The 23619-nt window shown below is 44.7% G+C and overlaps 1 protein-coding gene across 1 annotated transcript; it reads left to right on the top strand.

Annotated features, from left to right (window-relative positions):
* Positions 1 to 19461: 19461 nt before the first annotated feature.
* On the top strand, positions 19462 to 23367 carry LOC115600130 (N-acetylglucosamine-6-sulfatase-like). The gene is given in 2 exon segments (XM_030468354.1): positions 19462 to 20628; positions 23332 to 23367. Coding segments are annotated over 2 exon segments (1059 nt in total). The 5' UTR covers positions 19462 to 19605.
* The last annotated feature ends 252 nt before the right edge of the window (positions 23368 to 23619 follow it).

Here is a 23619-nt window from a genome sequence, read left to right as displayed (position 1 = left end):
TAAACTGACTCTGTTGGTTTGTGTCTTGACTACGGGCAACAGGTCTGGTTTTCTCTTTCCCTCTTAGAACCTAGTTTAAAGCCCTCTTGATGAGCCCTCCCTGCTCATGAGTAGGAATCCTTTTCCCCTTTGTGGATAGTCTCACTCCATGTCTTGCCAGCAGGCCCAGTGCCAGGTAAACCCAAAATTCAGCCTATGGCACTAGCCTCTAAGGCATGTGTTGATCAGGTGTGCTTTCTTGTTCGTTTCTGCATTCCCTGCCACTGAGAGAATTTAGGAAAACACCACCTGCACCTGGGTCAACTGCTTGGAATGCAGCTATACTCACCATTATTTGGAAATATTTCTTTATCAAGAGGGTCAAGCATTGCAATAGGCTTCCTAGAGAGATGGTTAATGTCCTGTGCCTGTCATTGTTCAAGAGGCATTTAGACAATGCCCTTAATAACATGCTTTAACTTTTGGTCATCCCTGAATTGGTGAGGCAGATGGACTAGATGGTTGTTGTAGGTCCTTTTCACCTGAACTATTCTGCTCTGCTCTACTCTACTCTACTCTACTCTACTCTACTCTACTCTACTCTATTTCCTTCCCAAAGCAACATCAGCCAGAGCCATGTGTTAGGAGTGGATTTTCAGTCTTGTTATATCTGCAGCTAAGGCTTCAAACTTTACAGGGCCACTATTCTACAAAGTACTTGGGCACCAAATATAAGTCAGTTGCCAGGAAACCAGAGAATTCTGATTTCAGAGTTTGGCAACGGGAGAGAAGGCTTCAGGCTATTCATCCAATCCAATTCATTATGAACATTATAATTTCCTTCTTAATAATTTTGAAACAATATATAGGTTTGGGGGTTTTTGTATCAGTAAAAGTCTTTCCAGGAGAATGTTTTCACATAGTGGATATCTTACCATTTGTACAGATTTTCTCAGTGGCTTACTTTAGCAGCCCTTTCCCAGCAATCTACAGGAGATGGTTATTTAAAAGCTCTTCAGGAATTACTCTGGTTCTAGTTTTGAAACTGTATCTGTAAAAAGAATCATGGATGGCCACTTGTGAATCTCCTGTTATCCAGACCCAAGTTGGTTTTTCATATGCAGAAATAAACATTTTGAAATGGAGGAGGAATCACATTTTCAGTGTCTGTCATACATAGTTCACTGCAATATGAGTTTTGATCTTTTTTCACAATGTAGAATCAATGAGAAAGATTTACTTCTTCAAAAAGAACTATATGGAGGCCAAAATCAGAGATTTCTTCCTTCAACTTGAAGGAATATCAAATCAAAACCTCCTAGCTGTTATTCTAGTTCCTGTCATTAATGCCATGTACAAGGGACACTGCTGAAAGAGAGAAAAATCTAGATATTATGCTGCATTGTAGCAAGACAATTTTTCACCTGACACCACTTACCATAAAACACTGTTTCAAAATCAAGCTTCTTTAACCAGAAAAAACCAAATATCAGTACAACAGTACAATACTATCACTCCAGCCACTCTTCTGGAAGATAGGACCAACAGTATTCTAGATACTAACAGGGCAACTTATTTTATTTTTTAAACAAAAGCAAAATATCAGCAGAAATGTAAAATTTGTCCACGGTTCTATACAATCTGGGAGTGCTACAAATGCCACCACTTTTGAAGGGTAATAGAAATGTATTTCTGTTTTAGTTTATCTCCTTTCAGTCTATGTCATCTTGTCTACAGAACCAAAGGACGTTTTTTCAGCTTTAGTACTATAGATTTCATAAGCTAAGTAGCAGTATTTCTGTCAAGTACTGCAAAAGACTCAAACTTCTCCTTATACATTTCACAAAGTTAATATTTTGGAACAGTTTTATCTTGACGTGGGCTTCCCTTGCACTTGTTGACTGGTGACTCTCATACATTCTCCCCCTATCTGGATTCTCACAAAGGCATAGATATTTCATGGATGAGATAAATGAGACTCAAACACGATTGTAATAAAAATTTACAATTTATTAAGCGAATAAAAGCAAGCAAACAACGCTGGGTGCGCCAGGAGTCTCTGCTCTACCAAGACGCACGCGCACCAAATTCCGATCTTCCCTTTTATGCATTTTTCTCCCAAAGTCTCCGCCCTCTTTTCTTCCCACCATGTGACGTCCCATTGGCCCCCCATATTGTTTTTTTTGTTTTTTTTTTTTTTTAATCATAGAATTGGCTGGGTTGGAAGGGACCTCAGAGATCATCAAGTCCAACCCTTGAACCACCGTTGCAGTTGCTAGACTATGGCACTGAGTGCCACATCCAGTCTCTTTTTAAATATCTCCAGGGAAGGAGAATCCACTACTTCAGTGGGCAGCCCATTCCAATGCTTGATCACTCTCTCCATAAAGAAATTCTTTCTAATATCTAACCTAAACTTCCCCTGACACAACTTAAGACCGTGCCCTCTTGTCTTGTTGAAAGTCGTCTGACAAAAGAGGCCAACCCCCGCCTGGCTACAACGTCCTTTCGGGTAGTTTTAGAGAGCGATGAGGTCTCCCCTGAACCGCCTCTTCTTTAGGCTGAACAGCCCCAGCTCCCTCAAATGCATATTCATAGAAAATGCATATTCATAGAAAAGGTTGGTCCTTGCAAACGAATTCCAGGAATAGGCGTATCCTCTTCAGCACATGCCCTCTTCATCTCTTAAGGTCCTCTCCAGGGCTCGCCCTTAGGACGACCCCAAACTTTACACATGCACTTTATAGGCTTCTCTTACACAACACAATGCAGTTAGCAGCAAAACTGGTTTAAACTGGTATACAAGAATGTTCATCAGGTGGCTTTTACGAAAAAACCCCAGGAACTATATACATCTTAGGCTTGTGGTTATACAAGGGTATGTGAGAGAGGTCACATTTCATTATGTGACCCTAGCATTGTTCCACATTGACACGAATCAGATGAACATATTTCACAACGGATATGGCTTCTTCTCAGGCTGAAATAACTGCTCCTTTTTCAAACCTGGACATGGGACAGAGGCAAAATCAGTTCCTTTTTTGCTCAGACTTACTCCTTCATTTCTGCAGAAGGACAATCTGCCTCAGTGGGCCTACCTCAGTTTTCCTTTATGATTTAGTTGTTCTTTGTCTCTCAGATTCACTGTCACTGTTTGAAGAGGAGGAACTAAAAAAGGAGGGATTTTCAGACTCTGAGAGGGGTGGAACACAAAGGGAGGGATCTATTCCCTCCCATTTCCTGCCATACTGTATAAAAAATCAGAAAGCCAGCAGCTCCTCCCTCTTTTTCCTCCTGCTTCCTGCTAGCTCTGTTGCTGTTTGTTACCGCCAGCTCACCATGTGCTATCTATTGTGTTATGTATGTATATACATATATACATATTTGTATATATTTGTATTTTTTGTTAATTTACCCTTTATGTTATTACCTTTCCCTTGTGTTAGTAAAATCTGTATCTAATTGTTTTTAGTTTCCAACTTAAAGTCTCCAATCTTTATTCCCCTTTTATTTTCCCTTTGTGTGTGTGTGTGGGGGGATAGAGAGGAATTCTGTCCTAGGTTTGTAGTCTGACCAAACTGCTAAACGGTGACAGAATAATTGGCTCCCGATGTGGGGCTCAAATTTAAATTCTACTTTTAATTGAAAATATTGTAAAGTAGGAAAAATAAAAAAGAAAAAACAGGTTTCAAAATGGCATGGGCGAAAGACATGTTATATACTGCCTTTTTGATTTTACTAATCCATGCATGTTGTTTTGTATGTTCCAGTCTCTCAGCCTTGATACTTTACTATGATGTTAAAATAGTGGTTTCTGTGGGAATGAGTTCAGTTGGGAAATTGATTGGGGAGTTTCTCTTTGGTGAATGTTTCCACTATGAAAAATGATTCTGTTCCTTTCTCTGGCGAGTTCAACCTGCCAGAGTTTCGAGGCCTCGGTGATGGTTGGTGTTACTTGTTTTTGTAATTGTTGGGCCTAAATGTGTTCCAGGGGTGGTTCAATGTTCGATATTTGTGCAGGAAAACTGCCACTGCCGCCGTTGCCCCCACAAGTGCGGCTCCCACTGCCACTGCCAGTGACACCACCCACACTGGCTCCGAACCAGACCTTGTCACCCCTGTCACAACCCGCAGAAAGCATCTAAAGAAGTCGGACCACCCGGCGAGGGGTGATGATGATGATTCAGAGACAGAGACATTAGAAAACCCTGATCAGTGAGAGAGTCAGCCCGAGGCAGGAAAGACACAGAAGAGTGATTCGGAACCTGAGATAATTGTCCAATCTGTCTCTGAAAGAGATAAGAAATTTAAGAAAGGATTATGATCGCGATGAAGGTGAATCACTGTCTGCTTGGATGCTGTCTGGGACACAGGGTGGATATGGTAGACCTAGAGGGCAGAGAGGTGCTGGCAGCTAGGATCCTTAGCCAGAGATGGGGGTATTGATAAGGTAATTGGGAGAAAAGCCAGTCTTTGGAAACGCCTTTTGTCCGTTGTAAAAAAACGATAGAGGATATGAATGTCAACCTATTAGATGGAACAGAGTGGAAAAAGGCATCAGATATCTGAGGGATCTGGCAGTTCGAGAGATCATGTATGGTGGTGGGCAAACACCTGAGGATACTGATGAAATTCCATGCAGGAGGCCTCTGCTTAAAAAGCTCACACAGAGTGTCCCTGCTAGGTACTCCCACATTCTGGGGGGAACGGTCTTTGGGGGAGATGATGAAACACCACCAGCTGTTGGTGAATATGTTAGCCAGCTAAGACAGTATGAAGACAGTGTCTCTAACCCCTTACAGGCTCGTATCTCAGCTGTGGAAAAAAATGGCTGCGGAGCTCAAAGCCACAGCTTAGGAGTTTAAAACCTCTTTTGAGAAGCTGCATGATAACTTATCCAAGATGGAGACAGAGAGTAACACTTGTTGTTCTCCTGAATGTATTCATGTATCACCTTCAAAAATCGGCGCTTCCCTAGAAGACCAGCTCAGGGTAGGCAGAACTCAACATGGAGTTCTCTGTGGTCGACCCTACATAACCTTGGCAAGAACATGAATATATGGGATGGCAAACCCACCACTACCCTGCGTGCAAGCGTATAGGAGATACAAGGTAATACCACTGAGGGTAGTGTTTCCAGAAGGATGATGACTCCAATCTCCCAAGAAGCACCCATTGCTGGCCCCAGCAGATGGGTCTCCAACCCAAATGTGAGTCAAGGAAGTAACAGTGAGGGTACAGTTTGCCACATAAACCCTTCTGTTCAGTTGTGGGTGCTGTTCTCAGCAGTAGAGGGGCCAGGTGGAGGAGAGGGATAACCGAGTTTTCTGGACAGTGTGGATTCAGTGGCCTGGCACAGCAGAACCACAGAGATACAGAACCCTGGTAGACGCTGGTGCACAGTGCACCTTGCTACTGTTGAATCACAAAGGAACAGACTCTATTACCATCTCTGGACTAACAGGAGGGTCTCAAGAACTGACTGTAGTAGAGGCTGAAAGGAGCCTTACCAGAAATGACTGGGAGACCCACCATATAGTGACTGGACCAGATGCTCCATGCATCCTTGGTATAGACTTTCTCTGGAAAGGGTATTTCAAGGACCCAAAAGGGTATAAGTGGGCCTTCGGTGTAGCAACTGTGGAAACTGAGGGCATTGACCAACTGTCTACATTGCCCAGCCTTTCGGATGACCCTTCTGTGGTGGGCCTGATGAGGGTAGAGGAACAGTAGGTACCAACTGCTTCTAACACAGTACATCGTCGCCAGTGCCGTACCAACAGAGACTCCCTGCTCCCCAAACAAGATCTTATTCAACAATTGGAGATCCAAGGGGTGATCAGCAAGACTCGCTCACCTTTCAACAGTCCTATATGGCCAGTGCGGAAGCCTGATGGAGAATGGAGATTAACTGTGGACTACTGTGGTCTAAATGAATTTACACCATCAATGAGTACTGCTGTTCCAGATATGTTGGAGCTTCAGTATGAACTGTAGTCTAAGGCAGCCAAATGGTACGCAACTATTGAAATTCCTAACACTTTTTTCTCCATTCCCATAGCAGCAGAGTTCAGGCCCCAATTTGCTTTCACCTGAAGGGGTGTCCAGTATACCTGGAACCGACTGCCTCAGGGGTGGAAGCATAGTCCCACCATCTGCCATGGACTAATCCACACTTCACTGGAGAAGGATGGAGCTTCAGACCATCTGCAATACATTGACTGTCGGGAAGAGCGCAATGGACAACACGCAGATTAATATAATGAAAGCATTGTTGTTTATCGAGAGCAGCAGTAGCCCTTTTATACACAGGCAGGCTGATAACATAATATAAGCATAATGCTGATTGGTACAACACATTCTTCATATGCCACAGTGCACTATCTATCTGTTTAAATACAACTGTTTATGTGCTGTCTATGAGATACTTCCCCATCCTGTTATTCTTCTTTTCTGCTGCCAACTGCCTTATCTTTTGCACATAGCTGATCTTTTAATAACCTTGCAGCTGGGCCTCAAGGCCCTTAGCTCACTCTGGTTAAAGCTAAATAGTCGGGATTGCTCACATGTCCGTTTTCTTCCACAAACTCTCCCAACACTTGGGTATGGTGGGATTTTAGAGGATACACATTCCCGGGTACACTCAGACTTTAAAACCCCTTTATGATGTCACCCTAAAGAAAAACAGTTTTACATGGGGCCCTGAACAGCAACAGGCCTTTGAGCAGATAAAGCGATAGTCCATGAAGTGGCCCTAGGACCTGTACAAACAGGACAGAAGATTAAAAATGTGCTCCACACTGCAGCTGGTGATGATGATCATGTCTGGAGCTTCTGGCAGAAAGCACCAGATGAGACTCGAGGTCGACCCCTAGGGTTTTGGAGTCGTCAGTATAAAGGTTCAGAGGCCAATTATACTCCAGCTGAAAGAGAAATATTGGCTACCTATGAAAGAGTTCAAGCTGCTTCAGAAGTGATTGGTACTAAGGCAATGCTCCTCCTGGTACCCCATCTGACAGTTCTGAAGTGGATGTTCAAGCGGAGGATCTCATCTACACACCATGCCACTGATGCCACCTGGAGTAAGTGGATTGCCTTGATAACACAGCGAGGTCGAATAGGGAGGCATGATTATCCAGGCATCATGGAGGTGATTACAAACTGGCCAGAGGGTAAAGATTTTGGGATGCCACCAGAGGAGAGAGCAAACCATGCCGAGGAAGCCCCTCCATATAATGAACTTTCAGATGATGATAAGAAGTTTGCTCTCTTCACTGATGGATCATGCTGTCTTGTAGGAAGCCAGCAGAGGTGGAAAGCAGCAGTTTGGAGTCCTACATGACAAGTCACTCAAGCAGCTGAGGGGGATGTTGAATTCAGACAGTTTGCAGAGGTAAAAGCCATCCAGCTGGCCCTGGACATTGCTGAATGGGAAAAGTGGCCAGTGCTTTACCTCTACCCTGACTCATAGATGGCAGCAAATGCCTTTTGGGGTGGCTGAAGGGATGGAAACGGGACAACTGGCAGCGCAGGGGGAAGCCTGTTTGGGCTGCCACTCTTTGGCAAGATATTGCTTCCTGGTTAGAGACACTCAGGGTAAGGGTACAGCACGTGGACGCCCACATACCTAAGAGTCAGGCCAGTGAAGAACACCAGCAAAACCATCAGACAGATCAGGCAGCTAAAGTGTTTCAAACAGATTTAGATTGGGAGCACAGAGGTGAACTGTTTCTAGCTCACTGGGCCCATGACACTTCAGGTCACCAAGGGCAAGATGCAACATACCAATGGGCCTGTGACCGAGGGATGGATTTAACTTTAGACATTATTACACAGGTTATTCATGATTGTGATGCATGTGCAGCAATCAAACATGCTATATGGTTAAAACCTTTGTGGTACAGGGGACACTGGTGTAAATACAAGTATGGAGAGTCCTGGCAGATAGATTACATCACACTCCCTTGGACTCGCCAGGGTAAGCGCTATGTGCTCACAATAGTTGAAGCAAGCACTGGGTGATTGGAAACATACCCTGTGCCTCATGTCACTGCCCCTAATACTATTCTGGGGCTTGAAAGGCAAGTGTTGTGGTAGCATGGTACCCCAGAGAGGATTGAGTCAGACAATGGGACTAATTTCAAAAACCATCTCATAGACAATTGGGCTAAAAAGCATGGTGTAGAGTGGAAATACCATATTCCCTATCATGCACCAGCATCTGGAAAAACTGAATGCTACAATGGCTTGCTGAAAACCACCCTGAAAGCAGTGGGTGGTGGGACTTTTAAAAATTGGGATATGCATTTGGCAGAAGCCACCTGGCTAGTTAACACTAGGGGATCTATCAATCGAGCTGGTCCTGCTCAATCAAACCTTTTACATATGGTGAATGGAGATAAAGTCCTTGTTGTGTGATAAAGTCCTGTGATAAAGAACCTGTTGGGGAAAACTGTTTGGGTCTACCCTGCTTTGGGTAAAGACAAACCTATCCATGGGGTTGTTTCTGCTCAAGGTCCAGGACACACTTGGTGGGTTATGCAGGAGGATGGGGAAGTCCATTGTATACCACAGGGGAACCTAACTAGCCGAGAGCATCTAGTTCCACTTTGTATAGTTTTAATTGTTATATAATAGTAATTAGTTGTATTAAGTGTTTTTTCCCCAGGATAATGCAGTGGCATCCAAGAGTCTCAGGAAGAGTTTGCAGCACGTGAGGGCATGAACCCTGACAGACCCTGTACCATCTGTCTTGCATTGAGAAGCTGCCATGATGAGGATCTGCAGCCTGGACTTAACAAAAATCTTGTTTAAAAACAGAGCATCACTGGGTGGATGAATATGGAGAGAAATGGAATGGAATAAGGGGTGGAATTTCACCATTTAAAGAGGAGGAACTAAAAAAGGAGGGATTTTCAGACTCTGAGAAGGGCGGAACACAAAGGGAGGGATCTATTCCCTCCCATTTCCTGCCATACTGTATAAAAAATCAGAAAACCAGGAGCTCCTCCCTCTTTTTCCTCCTGCTTCCTGCTAGCTCTGTTGCTGTTTGTTACCACCAGCTCACCATGTGCTATGTATCAGGTTGTATATATATATTTGTATATATTTGTACTTTTTGATACTTTACCCTTTACGTTATTACCTTTCCCTTGTGTTAGTAAAGTCTGTATCTAATTGTTTTCAGCTTCCAACTTAAAGTCTCCAATCTTTATTCCCCTTTTATCTTCCCTTTGTGTGCTTGGCGGGGGTGGGGGGTGGGAGGAATAGAGAGGAATTCTGTCCTAGGTTTGTAGTCTGACCAAAGTGCTAAACTGTGACACACTCTTTGTCACAGCTTCACTGCCCTTAGCCTGGAGTTGCAGAGTTTCCACAAAAAGTGAAGGGCATAGCAGACTCTAAACTGGTAACAATCTTGGACGTACTAACAGAAGGCCAATTTGGTATCTGTGGTGCCAGCTGCTCTCCTGTGTTGAAAAACATGGAGCCCAGCTTGGCTCCAGCTAGACCAAAATAAGACCAAACAAGAATGGACAGATAAACATAAGAATTTGTATAATGAGGGAAAATCTTTCTTGGCTTTTCCTCTGATTCCCTTTTGTTCTCCAGTTGAGGATTTTGGAGGTATAGCTAAGTAGTTAAATGACAGCAGCCACTCACTATTCTATAAAAGTCTAGTCCCATCTTTTGATCTGTGTGACGGTTTAGGCCCAGCTGTCATCAACCAGGCCTCTGCTCACTCACCCCCCATCCCCACTGTGGGATAGGGAGGGAAAATCCACCTGAAGTCTTGCTAATCAAGAGAAAGATAGGGAGGTTTTAATTCCCCAATTACAATAATGGGCAAAACCAGATAGACTCAACTTGGGAAGAAAAAAGAATTGATTTAATCTACCAGTAGAAAGAGAAAACATGACCAGATCTTAATACCTTCCCCCCACCCTTCCCTTCTTCCTGGGCCCGAATTGCTTCACTCCTGCCTCCCCCTCAGTGAAAGAGCGGGACGGAGAGTGGGGGTTTAGCATCACTTCACCACATGTTGTTTCTACCTCTGTTTCCTCCTTAGAGGAAGGACTTCTCACAGCCTTACCCCGCTCCAACACAGCATCCCTCTCATGGGAGGGAGTCCTTCACAAACCCCTCTGACATGAGTCCCTCCCACCAAGTGCAGTCCCTCAGGAACAGACTGCTCCAGCATGGGCTTCCCACAAAGTCATGGCCTGCTTTGGGAACAATCACCTCCCTTGGCACAGGATCTGTTGCGGCTGCATATCCACATCTGCCCACCATGCTCCTCCGTGGGTTGCAGGGGGACAGCCTGCCATCTCACCAGAGGCTGTGGGTAAATCTCTGCTCGGGCACCTTCTCCCCCTCCTTCCTCACTGATCTCAGTGTCTTTGCTCTGGCATTTTTCTCACCTCCTCCTCTCTGTTCTGCAGGTCTCTTTTTTTTTGCAGTTTTGTTTTCCCTTTCTTGAATATGTTATTCACAGAGGCGCATCCTCATAGAGTCCTGCATCAAGGTAGGAATAACACCAACCACCAGTACAGATTAGAGGACGTCCTGCTGGAAAGCAGCTCCATGGAGAAAGACCTTGGAGTCCTAGTGGACAGTAAAATCTCCATGGGTTAAGAGGGTCAATGGTATCATAGGATGCATCAGGAAAAGTGTGTCCAGCAGATCTAGGGAGGTTCTCCTCCCCCTCTACTCTGCCCTGGTGAGACCATACCTGGAATATCGTATCCAGTTTTGGGCTCCCCAGTTCAAGAGAGACAGAGATCTACTGGAGAGAGTCCAACGAAGAGCTATGAGGGTGATTAAGGGACTTGAGTATCTCTCCTATGATAGAAAGACTGAGAGAACTGGGGCTGTTTAGCCTTGAGAAAAGAAGGCTTAGAGGGGATCTTATTGATGTCTCTAAATATTTGAGGGGTGGGTGTCAAGAGGAAGAGGCCAATCTCTTTTCAGCAGTGCCCAGTAATAGGACAAGAAATAATGGGTATAAGCTAGAACATAGGAAGTTCCACCTCAACATGAGAAGAAACTTCTTGACTGTGAGGGTGATGGAGCACTGGAACAGGCTGGCCAGAGAGGTTGTGGAGTCTCCTCTGGAGACTTTCAAAACCCACCTGAATGTGTTCCTGTGTGGCCTGCCCTAGGTGATTCTGCTTTGGCATGGGGATTGGACTAGATGATCTCTAGAGGTCCCTTCCAACCCCTAACATTCTATGATTCTATGATTCTATGTTTCTATGATCCATCTTCCCATATCTGCTCAGCCGTGGTCAGAGGCAAGGCCAGAATTGGAGCCAGGGGAACTTCCAGCAGCTTCTCACAGGAGCCACCCCTGTGGCCCCCCTGCTTCCAAAGCACCACTGCACTAACACAAGACATTCTACCCCTCGCCTCTGTGATCACATATTTAAGTGTCATTATTAAAATCCACATTAATCACAAAATCTCCACAAACTATACTCACATAAGGAAACAAACCCCAAAAACACACCAAAACTAAAATACCAAACAGAATTTGAAAATTTACACACAATCCACTCATCCATCCCTTCACCACAATTATAACAAACAGAATTCTCCACAATCATTCCGTTCACTGACATTGTTCTATCTACATTTTGCTCATTACCACTCCTTGACTCGTACCTGGCTCACCAAAAATGTCATGGTTTAAGCCCAGTTGGTATCAACCGGGCCTCTGCTCACTCACCCCCACTGTGGGATAGGGAGGAGAAAATCCACCTAAAGGCTGATTAATTGAGACAAGGACAAGCAAGTTTTCATTCCCTATTCACTTTTCCTAGACGTCATTCTGGACCTTCTCCCTCCAGCAGGGACATCCGCTTGAGTGATTGCTCCTGATGAGGAGGAAAAGGGATACCTGGCCATAGCCACTGAAGGGTAAGAAGTATCAAATCGCTATATATGAATTCTTAACTTTAAGACTAGGATCCTTACAAAACTGCAGGAATTGTGTTATAATATTGCCTATAGGTATTATTTTAATCATTGTTCTAGAACTAGTATAAGACCTAGTGATGAGTAATTGCGAGTATTCAAACAATTAGCCTTGTGTAACAGTTTTTCAAATATTTGATTATCTGCATATTTTGTTGTTGACACCTTTTTGTTTGTTATCCAAACACCTTGTTTTGCTACCCTAATATCCTAACACTCATATAATCCAATGTATACATTTTTAGTCTAGCTTTTAAGATCCTTTGTTATTTACAATAAATCCTCTTTTATACACATAGATCCTGCATGTCCCATACAGGACAGTTTCCTCATAATATTTGCTCTATAAATATATGTAATTAGAGATCCTAAAAGCACCATACATTAGCATGTCCTTCCCAAACTGCTGTTCAGAAGTGGCTACATTATGTGGTGGGAATAAGCACTGGTTTGGAGCATGGAAACATCATAACATGACCACCTGTCCTAAGGGAAAAATGCATGATCATTTGCTTTGCAGTAAAAGAGCACTGCTATGCACTAAAATGGAGACATGTACATGTACCTGCTTTGTGGAGTTTACTGCTCTTCCGTAGGAGGCCAGTCTTATATTTCAGGAAAATGTTTATGAATTTCCCCTCTTTTGACCAATGAGGATAATTGTTATATGTTATGTTAGCTTATACTCAAGGCACCCCTGTATATAGTAAACACTTCTTTAAATAAATCACTATTCTCCATACACTCAGTGAGTGATATCTTAGTCAAGTACTGTCCACACAGTAACTGTAGAGGATTTCTGCCTAAACTGATTTATAGCTAAATACTACCAGGTCTGGAAACTTGTATCTACTATTACAAAACCCTGCCTGACTTCTTAATGTTGGAGTCAGTACTGAAGAAGTACATTTGATAACATAAATATTTTTATAAAACAATTGAAGTCCTATTAGTCCAAGGCAAAATAAAAGAAAGGCTGATACAGTGTTTAGATGAGAAAGGATTAGAATAAAATTATCTCCATAATTTCAATTTCATTAAAATAAATCTTGTCAAGCATGATTTCTGTTTTTTGAGAAGGCTGTAAGTTAAATTAATAAATCCAGAATCATCAGAGTTGGAAGGGACCTCTAGACATCATCTAGTCCAAACCCGTTGTTAGAGCAGGATTGCCTAGAGCACATTACACAGGTAGGTTTTGAATTTCTCCAGAGAAGGAGACTCCACAACCTCTCTGAGCAGCCTGTTCCAGTGCTGTCACCCTCATAGTAAAGTTTCTTCTCATGTTCAGATGGAACTTTCTGTGTTCCAGCTTGTGCCTTTTGCCCTTTGTCCTTTCAATGGGCATCACTGAAAAGCATCTGGCTTCATCTTCCTTACGCCCACTCTTTAGATATTTTTTACACATTGATAAGGTCTCTTCTCAGTCTTCTCTTCAGGCTAAACAGTCCCAGCTCTCTCAACCTTTCCTCATAAGAGAGATGCTCCAGTCCCCAAGTCATCTGCTGGACTCTCTCCAGTAGTTCCCTGTTTCTTTTGAACTAAGGACTCAGAATTGAACACAATACTCCAGATGTGGCCTCCCTAGGGAAAATAAAGGGGAAGGATGACCTCCCTCGACCTACTGGCCACACTCTTTCTAATGCATCTCAGGTTAACATTGGCCTTCTTGTCCACAAGGAGACAATGCTGGCTCATGTTTAACATATTGTCTACCAGAACTCCAAGATCCTTCTCCTCAGGACTGCTTTCCAGCAGATCAACCCCTAACCTATACTGATGGATGGGATTGTTCTGCCCCAGAACACACATTTGTGTTCCCCAGACCTGTTGGGAGTTTTTGGAAGAAAACGGACATGTGAGCAATCCTGACTATTTAGCTTTAGCCAGAGTGAGCTAAGGGCCTTGAGGCCCAGCTGCAAGGTTATTAAAAGATCAGCTATGTGCAAAAGATAAGGCAGTTGGCAGCAGAAAAGAAGAATTACTGGATGGGAAAGCATCGCATAGACAGCACACAAACAGTTGTATTTAACCAGTTCTGAGCCCCTGAGAAGAAGAAAGTTATGGCAGATAAAAAGTTGCAAACAGGATGCCTACGATCAACAAAGCAGGACAAGGACCATAAGCAGTACCCAATCGCAATGCGACAACAGGTGTGTGAACAGCAACACGCAGCCAATCAACATGAGCCACGAAGACGCCAAGACAATATAAACGTAATGCTTTGCTTAATAAAATTGAGCATTGTTGCTAACTCATAATGAGTCGTCTCTTTGCTCCACAAGCCCGCACCCTCTGACAAGTGGTGACCCCGACGTGATCGGCTTTTTGACTCTCCACAAGAGCGACTCTGACGTGGTCGGCTATTTAGCTCTCCGCAAGAGTGACTCCGACGTGGATTTGACTCTCCGTGAGAGCAGTGGCTGGAGGAAAGGCCGGTGGCACTAACGAGTATTGATAAAAAAAGTGAGCAGCTGCCCTCCGAGTGTCGGTGAGTTCAACTTCCCGATTGAGATATGGAAAGGGAAGCGGTGACCTCATTATTAAGTGAATTTCTCGCTAAGTGAGAGGCCTTGGTGTCTACCAAGAAACTGCACAGCCTATGTAGTTGGGCAAAAGAAAAGGGGCATTTGCAAGACCCCACCCTCGTATTCAATGTTTTGGAATGGCGAGAGATTGGGAATTCCTTGTGGGATTGAACGTTAGATGGAGATGCTAAAGCCAAAGAACTTGGGAAGACATGGAGGGAAATTATTAATACTCTGCAACTATACCAGTCGTAAAAGAAAGTGGCCGCCGCCGCCCAAGTCATGTTGGGCGAGACCACACCTGTGGATAAGGACTCTAAGCTGTTCGCCACCGGACCATCTGCGGCCGGTTTCGACGTCCCTGTCTGCTCGTCTGTAACGGAGATGTGGCGAAGGCTGCAGCAGGCACCAGAGGTCGGAGGACCATGCTCCAGTCCACGCTGTGTGACCTCGGCTCTCCCTCCTCCTCCTGACGAGTTAACACTACCCTACTGGGAAAATTCAGATAATGAGCGAGACGGCGATGATGCCGATGTGATCCCCAGCGATATAGATGACACCAAGCAGCCACAACCCCCACCAGCACCTGCAGTGGCTGTACTGATTCAAGATCAGCCAACTGTGCCATTTGACGCTGGGGGTCTGTAGTGAAATGAGGCAACCAGGTGCCACTAATTGCCAGGGAGTGGGCTTGATCTTGTGTTAAGTCCACCTGTGCCTGGTTAGGGCGGGCCCCCACTGCGCATGAGCAGGACCAGGGGGCCAATAAAAGGTAAGGCCTAAGACACAAACTCAGCTCACACTGGAATTCACAATCTCGGCATGCTTGGCTTTAAGTGCTGGTATCAGCACTGCACTACCTTTATTGCTCCACTAGAGCTCATCACCGGCAGGGTGAGGTTTGAGTGGCACAGCCAGCTAGCATGCAGTACCGCAATGCCGAGGTCTCGGGGTCGAGATTCTTCAGAGCCTCACCCTAAGGGTGATGAGCGCTAGTGGCGCAATAAAGGTAGTGCACTGCTGAAAGCAGCAGTTAAGCCAAGGGTGAGGCTTGAGTGGCGCCGCCGGCTACGCATGTACCAACACAACCCGAGCAATGCTCTTAGGCTGTGGGTTCGAGACTCCTCAATATCCAGTATTGCATTTTTAATTTTTTCATCAACATCTCCATAGAAAAACCAGAGTATCTTCTGATGTCAGCAGGTAGAGCTAAATATTTGCAATCTGAGTGACTATAGTGATTTCTGTTTTGAAACTCAGAACAATGAGTCCCTGTGGTTGGATGCCAAAGACATATTTCACAGTTAACTATTTTTTAGAAGCAGGATCCATAACAGGATGAAAACTTGATCAAGATTTGGTAAGAACTTAGTCCTGGCAGTTAGGATGAAGGTATTGCCTTAGCTAATTTTAATGCTAAAGCCCACACCTCTTTGTGAATAATGAGCATGTTGGTCAAGTCACCTCCCTAAATATTATAAACATGAACTTAGATGCATATGTATAGTTAGGAGTGGTGAATGAATCATTCTTGACAGATCATGTGTTTGTTGTAGTTTTTTCTTTGTTTCTATTTTGTACATTAGACATATGGACATATGCATCCTGAAAGGTGTGCTGGTGTTATATCAAAAAAAAAAAAAAAAGGGGGGGGCAGGTGTGCCTTTGCTGTTTAAAGGCTTGGAATTCTGCCTCTAAACAATTTTATTAGGCCTTTTTGGGCCTCAATTTGGCGACCATGGAGGAAACCAGGAATCCACTGTGCCGTGACCCGGGAGGGGTCTGGGGACGCTTTTGGGGCCCCCCGACGAATTTTTGTTGGATAAGTCTCCTCTACCCCCTTGGCTCTACGCACCAGTGGACACCTGACCTTCCTCATACTAAAAAGGTATTTAAGTCCTTCCACTGCAGTGTGAAATGTGCTTTTCGTACTGTGTTGTATTGATAGTAGGTTTTTTGTTAATATTGTAATTCATGTGATTGTTTATATGTTGATTATGGGATCCCTTGTCTATATGTTGATTGTTGATTGTGCTATTCTGTTGCACTGCTAAGCAGATGAACTTAACTTTTGGTATTTTAACACAGATGCTAAAAGATGTTGATAGTGTAAGACATGGAGTTTTACAATATCATGCTGCCACTGACTTTTTATTGTTTACTGTTGCATATACTGAATGGTTAAACTGCTTAGGGATAGGGGGATAGCTTAGAGATTTAATTAGACAAGGCTTATCAATTATATTAGTTATTATTGCTTTTGTATTATTAGTATGTTGTTTATGGCGATGTATCATTAGCATGTTATCTCACGCGATGAAGCAAGTCCGGGTTGCTCAAAAACAAAAAGGGGGAATGTATTGATTTATAATGATCACTCAAGTTCATACAGCACATACCGTCGAAATCTTCACAACCATGGCCATGAGCTAAAAGCAAAAAATCAATGGCAGCTCTATTTTCTAATAATGCATGTTGTACAGAAGATAAATCATCAGCTAATTCAGATAACACCTTGCTGGTATCACTAGCATGCTTTAGTACCCAACAACTCAGTTTCTCCAAGTTTTGATGTGCACGAGCAGCAGCTGCTCCCAGCATTTGGACCAAAGGTTAACATCATCATCACATTCCTGCGTTAGTGTTTGGGCTAGGCTTCGCTTCCACCGCACACGATGGGTACTGTTCGGGTGTGCGTGAGGCATGGCTAAACTCAATTGACCAATGGTGCAAGGCCCTCCAATGGGAAGGGAAGGTATACCTGACCATGCCCGATCTCCACAAATTAAAAAATACCCTGGTGGTAATTTCCTAGGAAGCTGCATCCCAGGCAATGGGTTAGTAGCACCACAGAGGGTGTAGTTGCACCATTGGCTAAAATTGCCAATTGGGAAAATGTTGGTAGTAGCACATTGTCTTCCTGTACCTCCTGTGCAATCAGCAGAGAAATTATTTATCCAAAAGCAATAAGTGCTTTTAGAGAATCCACAAGGCTTAATTCTTGGGGTTCGGGCCCAACAGTCAAACGATCATCCCAAGTGTCATAATCACTTAAACACGCAACTAAACTGGTCTTGGTAGGACATAAACTCTCAGTGTGAAATTGCACTTGTGTGCGATTCATAGCCGCTTGAAACATTGGCCAAGTTTCTTCAGAGGTTGGTACACCAACTAAACACGTAATAAAAGGTGATTGGGGGGTCGCTAGACTGGCCCAAAAGGAAGTAGTGTTAAGCTGATGCACAAGGATAACCCAGACATTCTGTCGAGGGTCAAAGTTCAGGAAGGCAAGGCAATTAGAACCCAAGATGATGGTTAAACCTATAATAAGGCTAACACGGCAGTCTTTGTCTTTGAACATGTTAACCACTCAATACAGCCGTCTTCGCTCTTGAGCTTATAGTTCTGGATTCAATGGAGTTACTGCGGTTAGCAGGTGCTGGCCGAGTCCACTTGCTGGGAAACCACAAAGTACCTGTAGGGGTGGAAACACACATGTGACCTCCACCTAAATATTTAACTTCTGCTGGTCCTTGCCATATACCTATTGTAGGATCTCTATAAGTAACATACAGCGGGGGTTCCTGGGACTCTGCTCGTTGGGCCACTGTCCCATGAACATACGCTGGTTCTAACTTTTGTTCCCCAAATATACACAGATAATTCAAGACAAATAGAGTCTTTGCCAATCGCTCCTGTGGGTCTTGCAAATCTGTAAATTTCATTAGATAATCCTTTAATGTTTAATTTGCCCTTTCTACTATAGCTTGACCTGTTGGTGAATGGGGAATGCCTGTGATATGCTTAATTCCCCACTGTTGAAAAAACCGAGCTAGCTTGCTACTAATATAGGCCGGTCCATTGTCTGCCTTTATCTGCTCTGGCACACCCATGACGGCGAAACAAAGGGTGAGATGCCAAATCACTTGTCATAGGGTTGATCTCTCTGTTGGATGGCAGCCCACAACTGGCGAAATAAGTCATTTAGTCGCCGGTTTGCAACATCTTTGAAATGAGCGCCTTCAATTTGCTGTACAACTCCTACAGCATATAGGGAATCTGAGACAACATTGAGATGTACATTCATCCAGCGTGAGAAGGCGTAAACGTGGCTTCCAACTCTAGAGTCTGTAGGGTATCATCCTCTTGTGCGGACAGGAGTTCATGGCACCGTTGCTCTTTGCCTTGCCAAGTCACGGCAGCTTGTCGTGAGCGTTTTCCTGCATCGGTAAAGACTGTTAATGCATCTTGAAAGGGTTCCTCAGATTGTTTTGGAACAGGAATCCATTCATGCAAGGACATCCACTTTAACACTGTAGACCGCAATGGGGAAAGATCAATGGTTTGCACAGCTTCTAGGAGGCTTGACTGTAGGGCTGGAAAGTGCTGCAAATACCAGTCCAACTCTCCTTGTTTCATTGGGAGATAAATTGTGCTGGGTTCATCTCCAGTAATTTGTATAATACAGGTTCGGCCTTTACAAATTAGAAGAGCCAATACCTCAATCTTTGTCTGGATTGTAGTTTTTGGCTGTAGTGGTCCAAGGATTCATTCTAACACACAAGTATCATCAGACCCAGTCTCCCCCTTTTTCTTTTTGGACTGCATGAGAGCTCCAAGTAAATGTTGCTTACCCGTAAGAATGGTTAAGTCTATGGGTAAGTTCACGTCACGGCGATCCATGGAGCACTGAGAAATTATCAGGCCAATTTCAGTTATGGCCTGTTGTTGAGCTGTCAAAAGGGTGACGGGGGAGGCAGGATCGGTGCCTTTAAGAAGCAGTCGTAACAGTTCTAGTTGATCATTTGTTATACTGACCACAGGGCGCAACCATTGAATGTCACCTAAAAATCGTTGTACATCATGCAAGGTCTTAAGAGTCAAATGGAGAGCAGCTTTTTGTGGTCTGACTTGACACTTCCCTTTTTGTGGTCATGTGACACCGCCCTCCCACCTCCTCCTTCCCCCTGCCGCTGTCCCGGGTCATATGCCGGGGGCGGGGCGGGTGTGAGCGCCGCTCGTCGGGGCTCTGCTCTCCGCCGTCTCGCTGAGCGTCGCGGGGTTCGGCTGCACTGGCTCCCTCTGCCCGCCCGCCTGCCTGCCCGTCCGTCCCCGCTGCTGCGCCATGTTCTCCGCCGCGGTGGCCCGCGGGCTGGCGCTGGCCGTGCTGCTGGTGCTGAGCCCAGCAGGGGAAGCCCAGCAGGCGCGGAGGCCCAACGTGGTGCTCATCCTCACCGATGATCAGGACGTCTGCCTGGGCGGCATGACCCCCCTGAAGAAGACGAATGCTCTGATTGCGCAGACGGGAAAAACCTTCCTGAACGTGTACGTTCCCAGTGCACTTTGCTGTCCCAGTCAAGCCATCATTTTAACAGGAAAATACCCACATAATCATCATGTTGTCAATAACACTCTGGAAGGAAACTGTAGCAGCAAGTTATGGCAGAAGATTCAAGAACCCTACACCTTCCCAGCTCTTCTCAAATCTATGTGTGGTTATCAAACATTTTTTGCTGGAGAGTATTTGAATGAGTATGGAGCAAAGGATGCAGGGGGTGTAGGTCATGTCCCACCTGGATGGAGTTTTTGGTACGCTTTGGAGAAAAATTCAAAGTACTACAACTACACTCTCTCAGTAAATGGCAAAGCACGGAGACATGGTGAGAACTACAGTGTAGATTACCTGACAAATGTACTGGCCAACATGTCATTGGACTTCTTGGAGTATAAATCAAATTTCGAACCTTTCTTTATGATGATCTCAACCCCAGCACCACACTCCCCTTAGACAGCTGCCCCACAGTACACAAAGAGCTTTCAGAATGTCAGTGCACCAAGAAACAGCAATTTTAATATTCATGGAAAGAACAAGCACTGGTTAATCAGACAAGCAAAGACTCCAATGACTAACTCTTCAATACAGTTTCTTGATGATGCTTATAGAAAAAGGTGGCAAACTCTGCTGTCAGTAGATGGCCTGATAGAGAAAGTAGTGAAGAAACTGGAAGTGAATGGAGAATTAGACAACACATACATCTTCTACACATCAGACAATGGATTCCACACTGGACAGTTTTCTTTGCCAATAGATAAACGGCAGCTGTATGAGTTTGTTATCAAAGTTCCTTTGCTAGTTCGAGGTCAAAAAGTAGCTGTGTGGGCTGAGGGGGAGAGGCTGTGGTGTCTGCAGCAGTAGCAGCAGCAGGACTTGCTTTCTGAGCAGCAGCAGTGTCTGTGGGGGTAGAGACAGCAACTGCAGCTGTAGCAGAAACACTGGAAATGCTGGCCGGCCTTATCTGAGTTGTGCCCTTGCGTGAGGGGGGGCGAGAAGTGGCTGGGGAGGCAGGAGTGGGGGTGCTCTCTGTACGAGGAGCAGCTCTCACTCTCCGAACAGCAACTCTTGGCCTCTGAAAAGGCATGCTCAATCTCATTACTGTGGTTTTTGTGTTACTCCTCACCAATATATGAGAGAAATTAACAACACCCACCAGAAGATTGAGAAATGAAATGCTATTGCTACTAAAATCTGGTGGAGTCAGCCCAAAATACGATGGAATGGTATAATTTCCCAAATTAAAACTGGGAGTGTAATTACCAACCAAGTTTTTTATCTCTGTATGAAAAACTACTGCACCATGCACCATGATATACATCATTATTGAGGGCCATATTGCAACGATGGTTCTTAAGCAGCTCTTACGAAAAAAGACCCACATAGTAACAGCACTTCCAGATGCGAAAAGACAGATCGCATACCCTAAATACCAAAGGTACGGCATGATTGGTTTAATCTCCAACCCTGTGAAATTTCCAAAGAACAAGGTCTGATTCCAGCTCAGCAAAGCCATTCTTCCACTGGAGTTGGAATTCAAATTATTCAGGCAAATTAGTCAAAATTTACAGAATAACAGAATTGGCTGGGTTGGAAGGGACCTCAGAGTTCATCGAGTCCAACCCTTGAACCACCGTTGCGGTTGCTAGACTATGGCACTAAGTACCACATCCAGTCTCTTTTTAAATATCTCCAGGGACGGAGAATCCACTACTTCCCTGGGCAGCCCATTCCAATGCTTGATCACCCTCTCTGTAAAGAAATTCTTTCTAATATCCAACCTAAACTTCCCCTGGCACAACTTAAGACCATGCCCTCTTGTCTTGTTAAAAGTCCTCTGGGAAAAGAGACCAACACCCACCTGGCTCCAACCTCCTTTCAGGTAGTTGTAGAGAGCGATGAGGTCTCCCCTGAGCTGCCTCTTCTTCAGGCTGAATAGCCCCAGCTCCCTCAGCCTCTCCTCACAGGGTCTGTGCTCGAGTCCTTTCACCAGCCTGGACTCGAGCCAATTGGTTCGAGCCCCACGTCGGGTGCCAATAAATCTGTCACGGTTTAACACTGGCCCGGCAACTAAACCAAGTAACAGACGCTCTCTATTAATCTCTCTCTCCTCCTTGATAAAGAAAGGAGAGAGAATAAGGGAGAGAGACTTATGGGTTGTAAACTAAACTACACAACTTTAATGAAACAGTAATGATAAATAGGAAAAATTACTAAATATATACAAATATACAGGAAAATGGAAACCACATTCCTCCTCCCTTTTCCCCCAATAACTCTCACGTCACCACCGAGGCTGCAGGGCAGCCCTGGGAAAGTCCAGGCTGGACTCCTGGAGTCGGCAGCAGTCGGGAACTGGAGGCAGGAACACACAGATATGGGCTGGCACGGATCAGGACCACAGGCAGACGAACGGATGGAATTCTTCCAGGATGCCGGGTGAAGGAAGGGAAGCAGGAAAGGCAGGAAGGGCAGGCAGCCGGAAGCTGGAAACAGGAAATCATGGCTTGGCCCTCGTGATCCCTCAAATTTATACTGAGTATGACATATATGGGATGGAATACTCTGTTTGGTCAATTCTAGCATCTATCTTGTCCGTTCCTCCCCAAAGGAGGGCTCAGGTGGGACCTCTTTATCCTCCTGGACGGTAAAATGTTTTCCTCAGAGCTGAGCAGTGTCCTTGGCTCTGCATACCAGTCTCTAGCAGTAACTATAAACATCGAGTGTTATCAGTCCTAGAAGCAGACACTGTCTGAGAAACTTGCTGTTAATTTCAGCAAGTGCAACTACTTACAAGAGACTTAGCTAAAAGCAAAAGTACAAGACAGAAAATCACCTTTATCCTGGCCCAAACCAGGACAGAGTCAAATGGAGAGCAGCTTTTTGTGATCTGACTTGTGACTCAGTGATATGCCATCCTAGGTACTTCCATGGTGGTGTACGTTGTATCTTTTCAGGTGCCACTTGGAGTCCCTGCTGACTTAACTGTTCTGCTAAGAAGTACTCTTGATGCTCAGTAAAAGGATCCTGTTGTGCTATCAAGATGTCATCCATGTAATGATAAATCAATGCATCTGGCCATGCTTGTCACACCGGCAATAATGCTGCATCTACAAACAATTGACACAAAGTTGGGCTGTTTTTCATGCCCTGCAGGAGCACTACCCACTCAAACAGTGAAGCAGGAGCTTCTCTGTTAAGGGCTGGGAGTGTAAACGCAAATCGCTTTGTGTCTTGCGGGTATATGTGTGTAGTAAAAAAGCAGTCCTTTAAGTCCACTATAAGTAGATGCCAATGCTCTAGAAGCATCGCGGGGTTAGGCATTCCGGGCTGAAGAGCTCCCATTGCTTCCATCTGGGAATTAACTGCACATAAATCATGTAGCAGACGATATTTGCCAGACTTCTTTTTAATTACAAAAATTGGAGTATTCCAAGGGCTAGTTGATGGTCGTATGTGCCCTTGCTCTAACTGTTCTTGCACTAGGACATGTGCTTGCATGAGGCTTTCTCGTTTTAGCGGCCACTGCTCAATCCATACCGGCTGCGATGTTAGCCATGTCAACGGGATTGGGAAAGCCCAAGAAGTGACTGCTAATAAAAACTATCTCTTGTTATCAGGCGTGCCCTGATCTGACCTAATACATCTCGGCCAACAAGGGCTTCTACATTTGTAGGCAATGGCATGATGGTGACAAATAGAGTACATGTGCAATTATCGACGGTGAGACAAATCTTATGTGTGCTTCGTTTTACCTGGGCTGCGCCTCCTACCCCTTCTACTCCAGACATTATTGGGGCAGCTGGC

This window comes from Calypte anna, chromosome W (assembly GCF_003957555.1).
Source record: "Calypte anna isolate BGI_N300 chromosome W, bCalAnn1_v1.p, whole genome shotgun sequence".
Taxonomy (NCBI): domain Eukaryota; kingdom Metazoa; phylum Chordata; class Aves; order Apodiformes; family Trochilidae; genus Calypte; species Calypte anna.
Note: the sequence above shows the minus strand (reverse complement) of the source record. Positions and strands in the feature narration are given on the sequence as shown.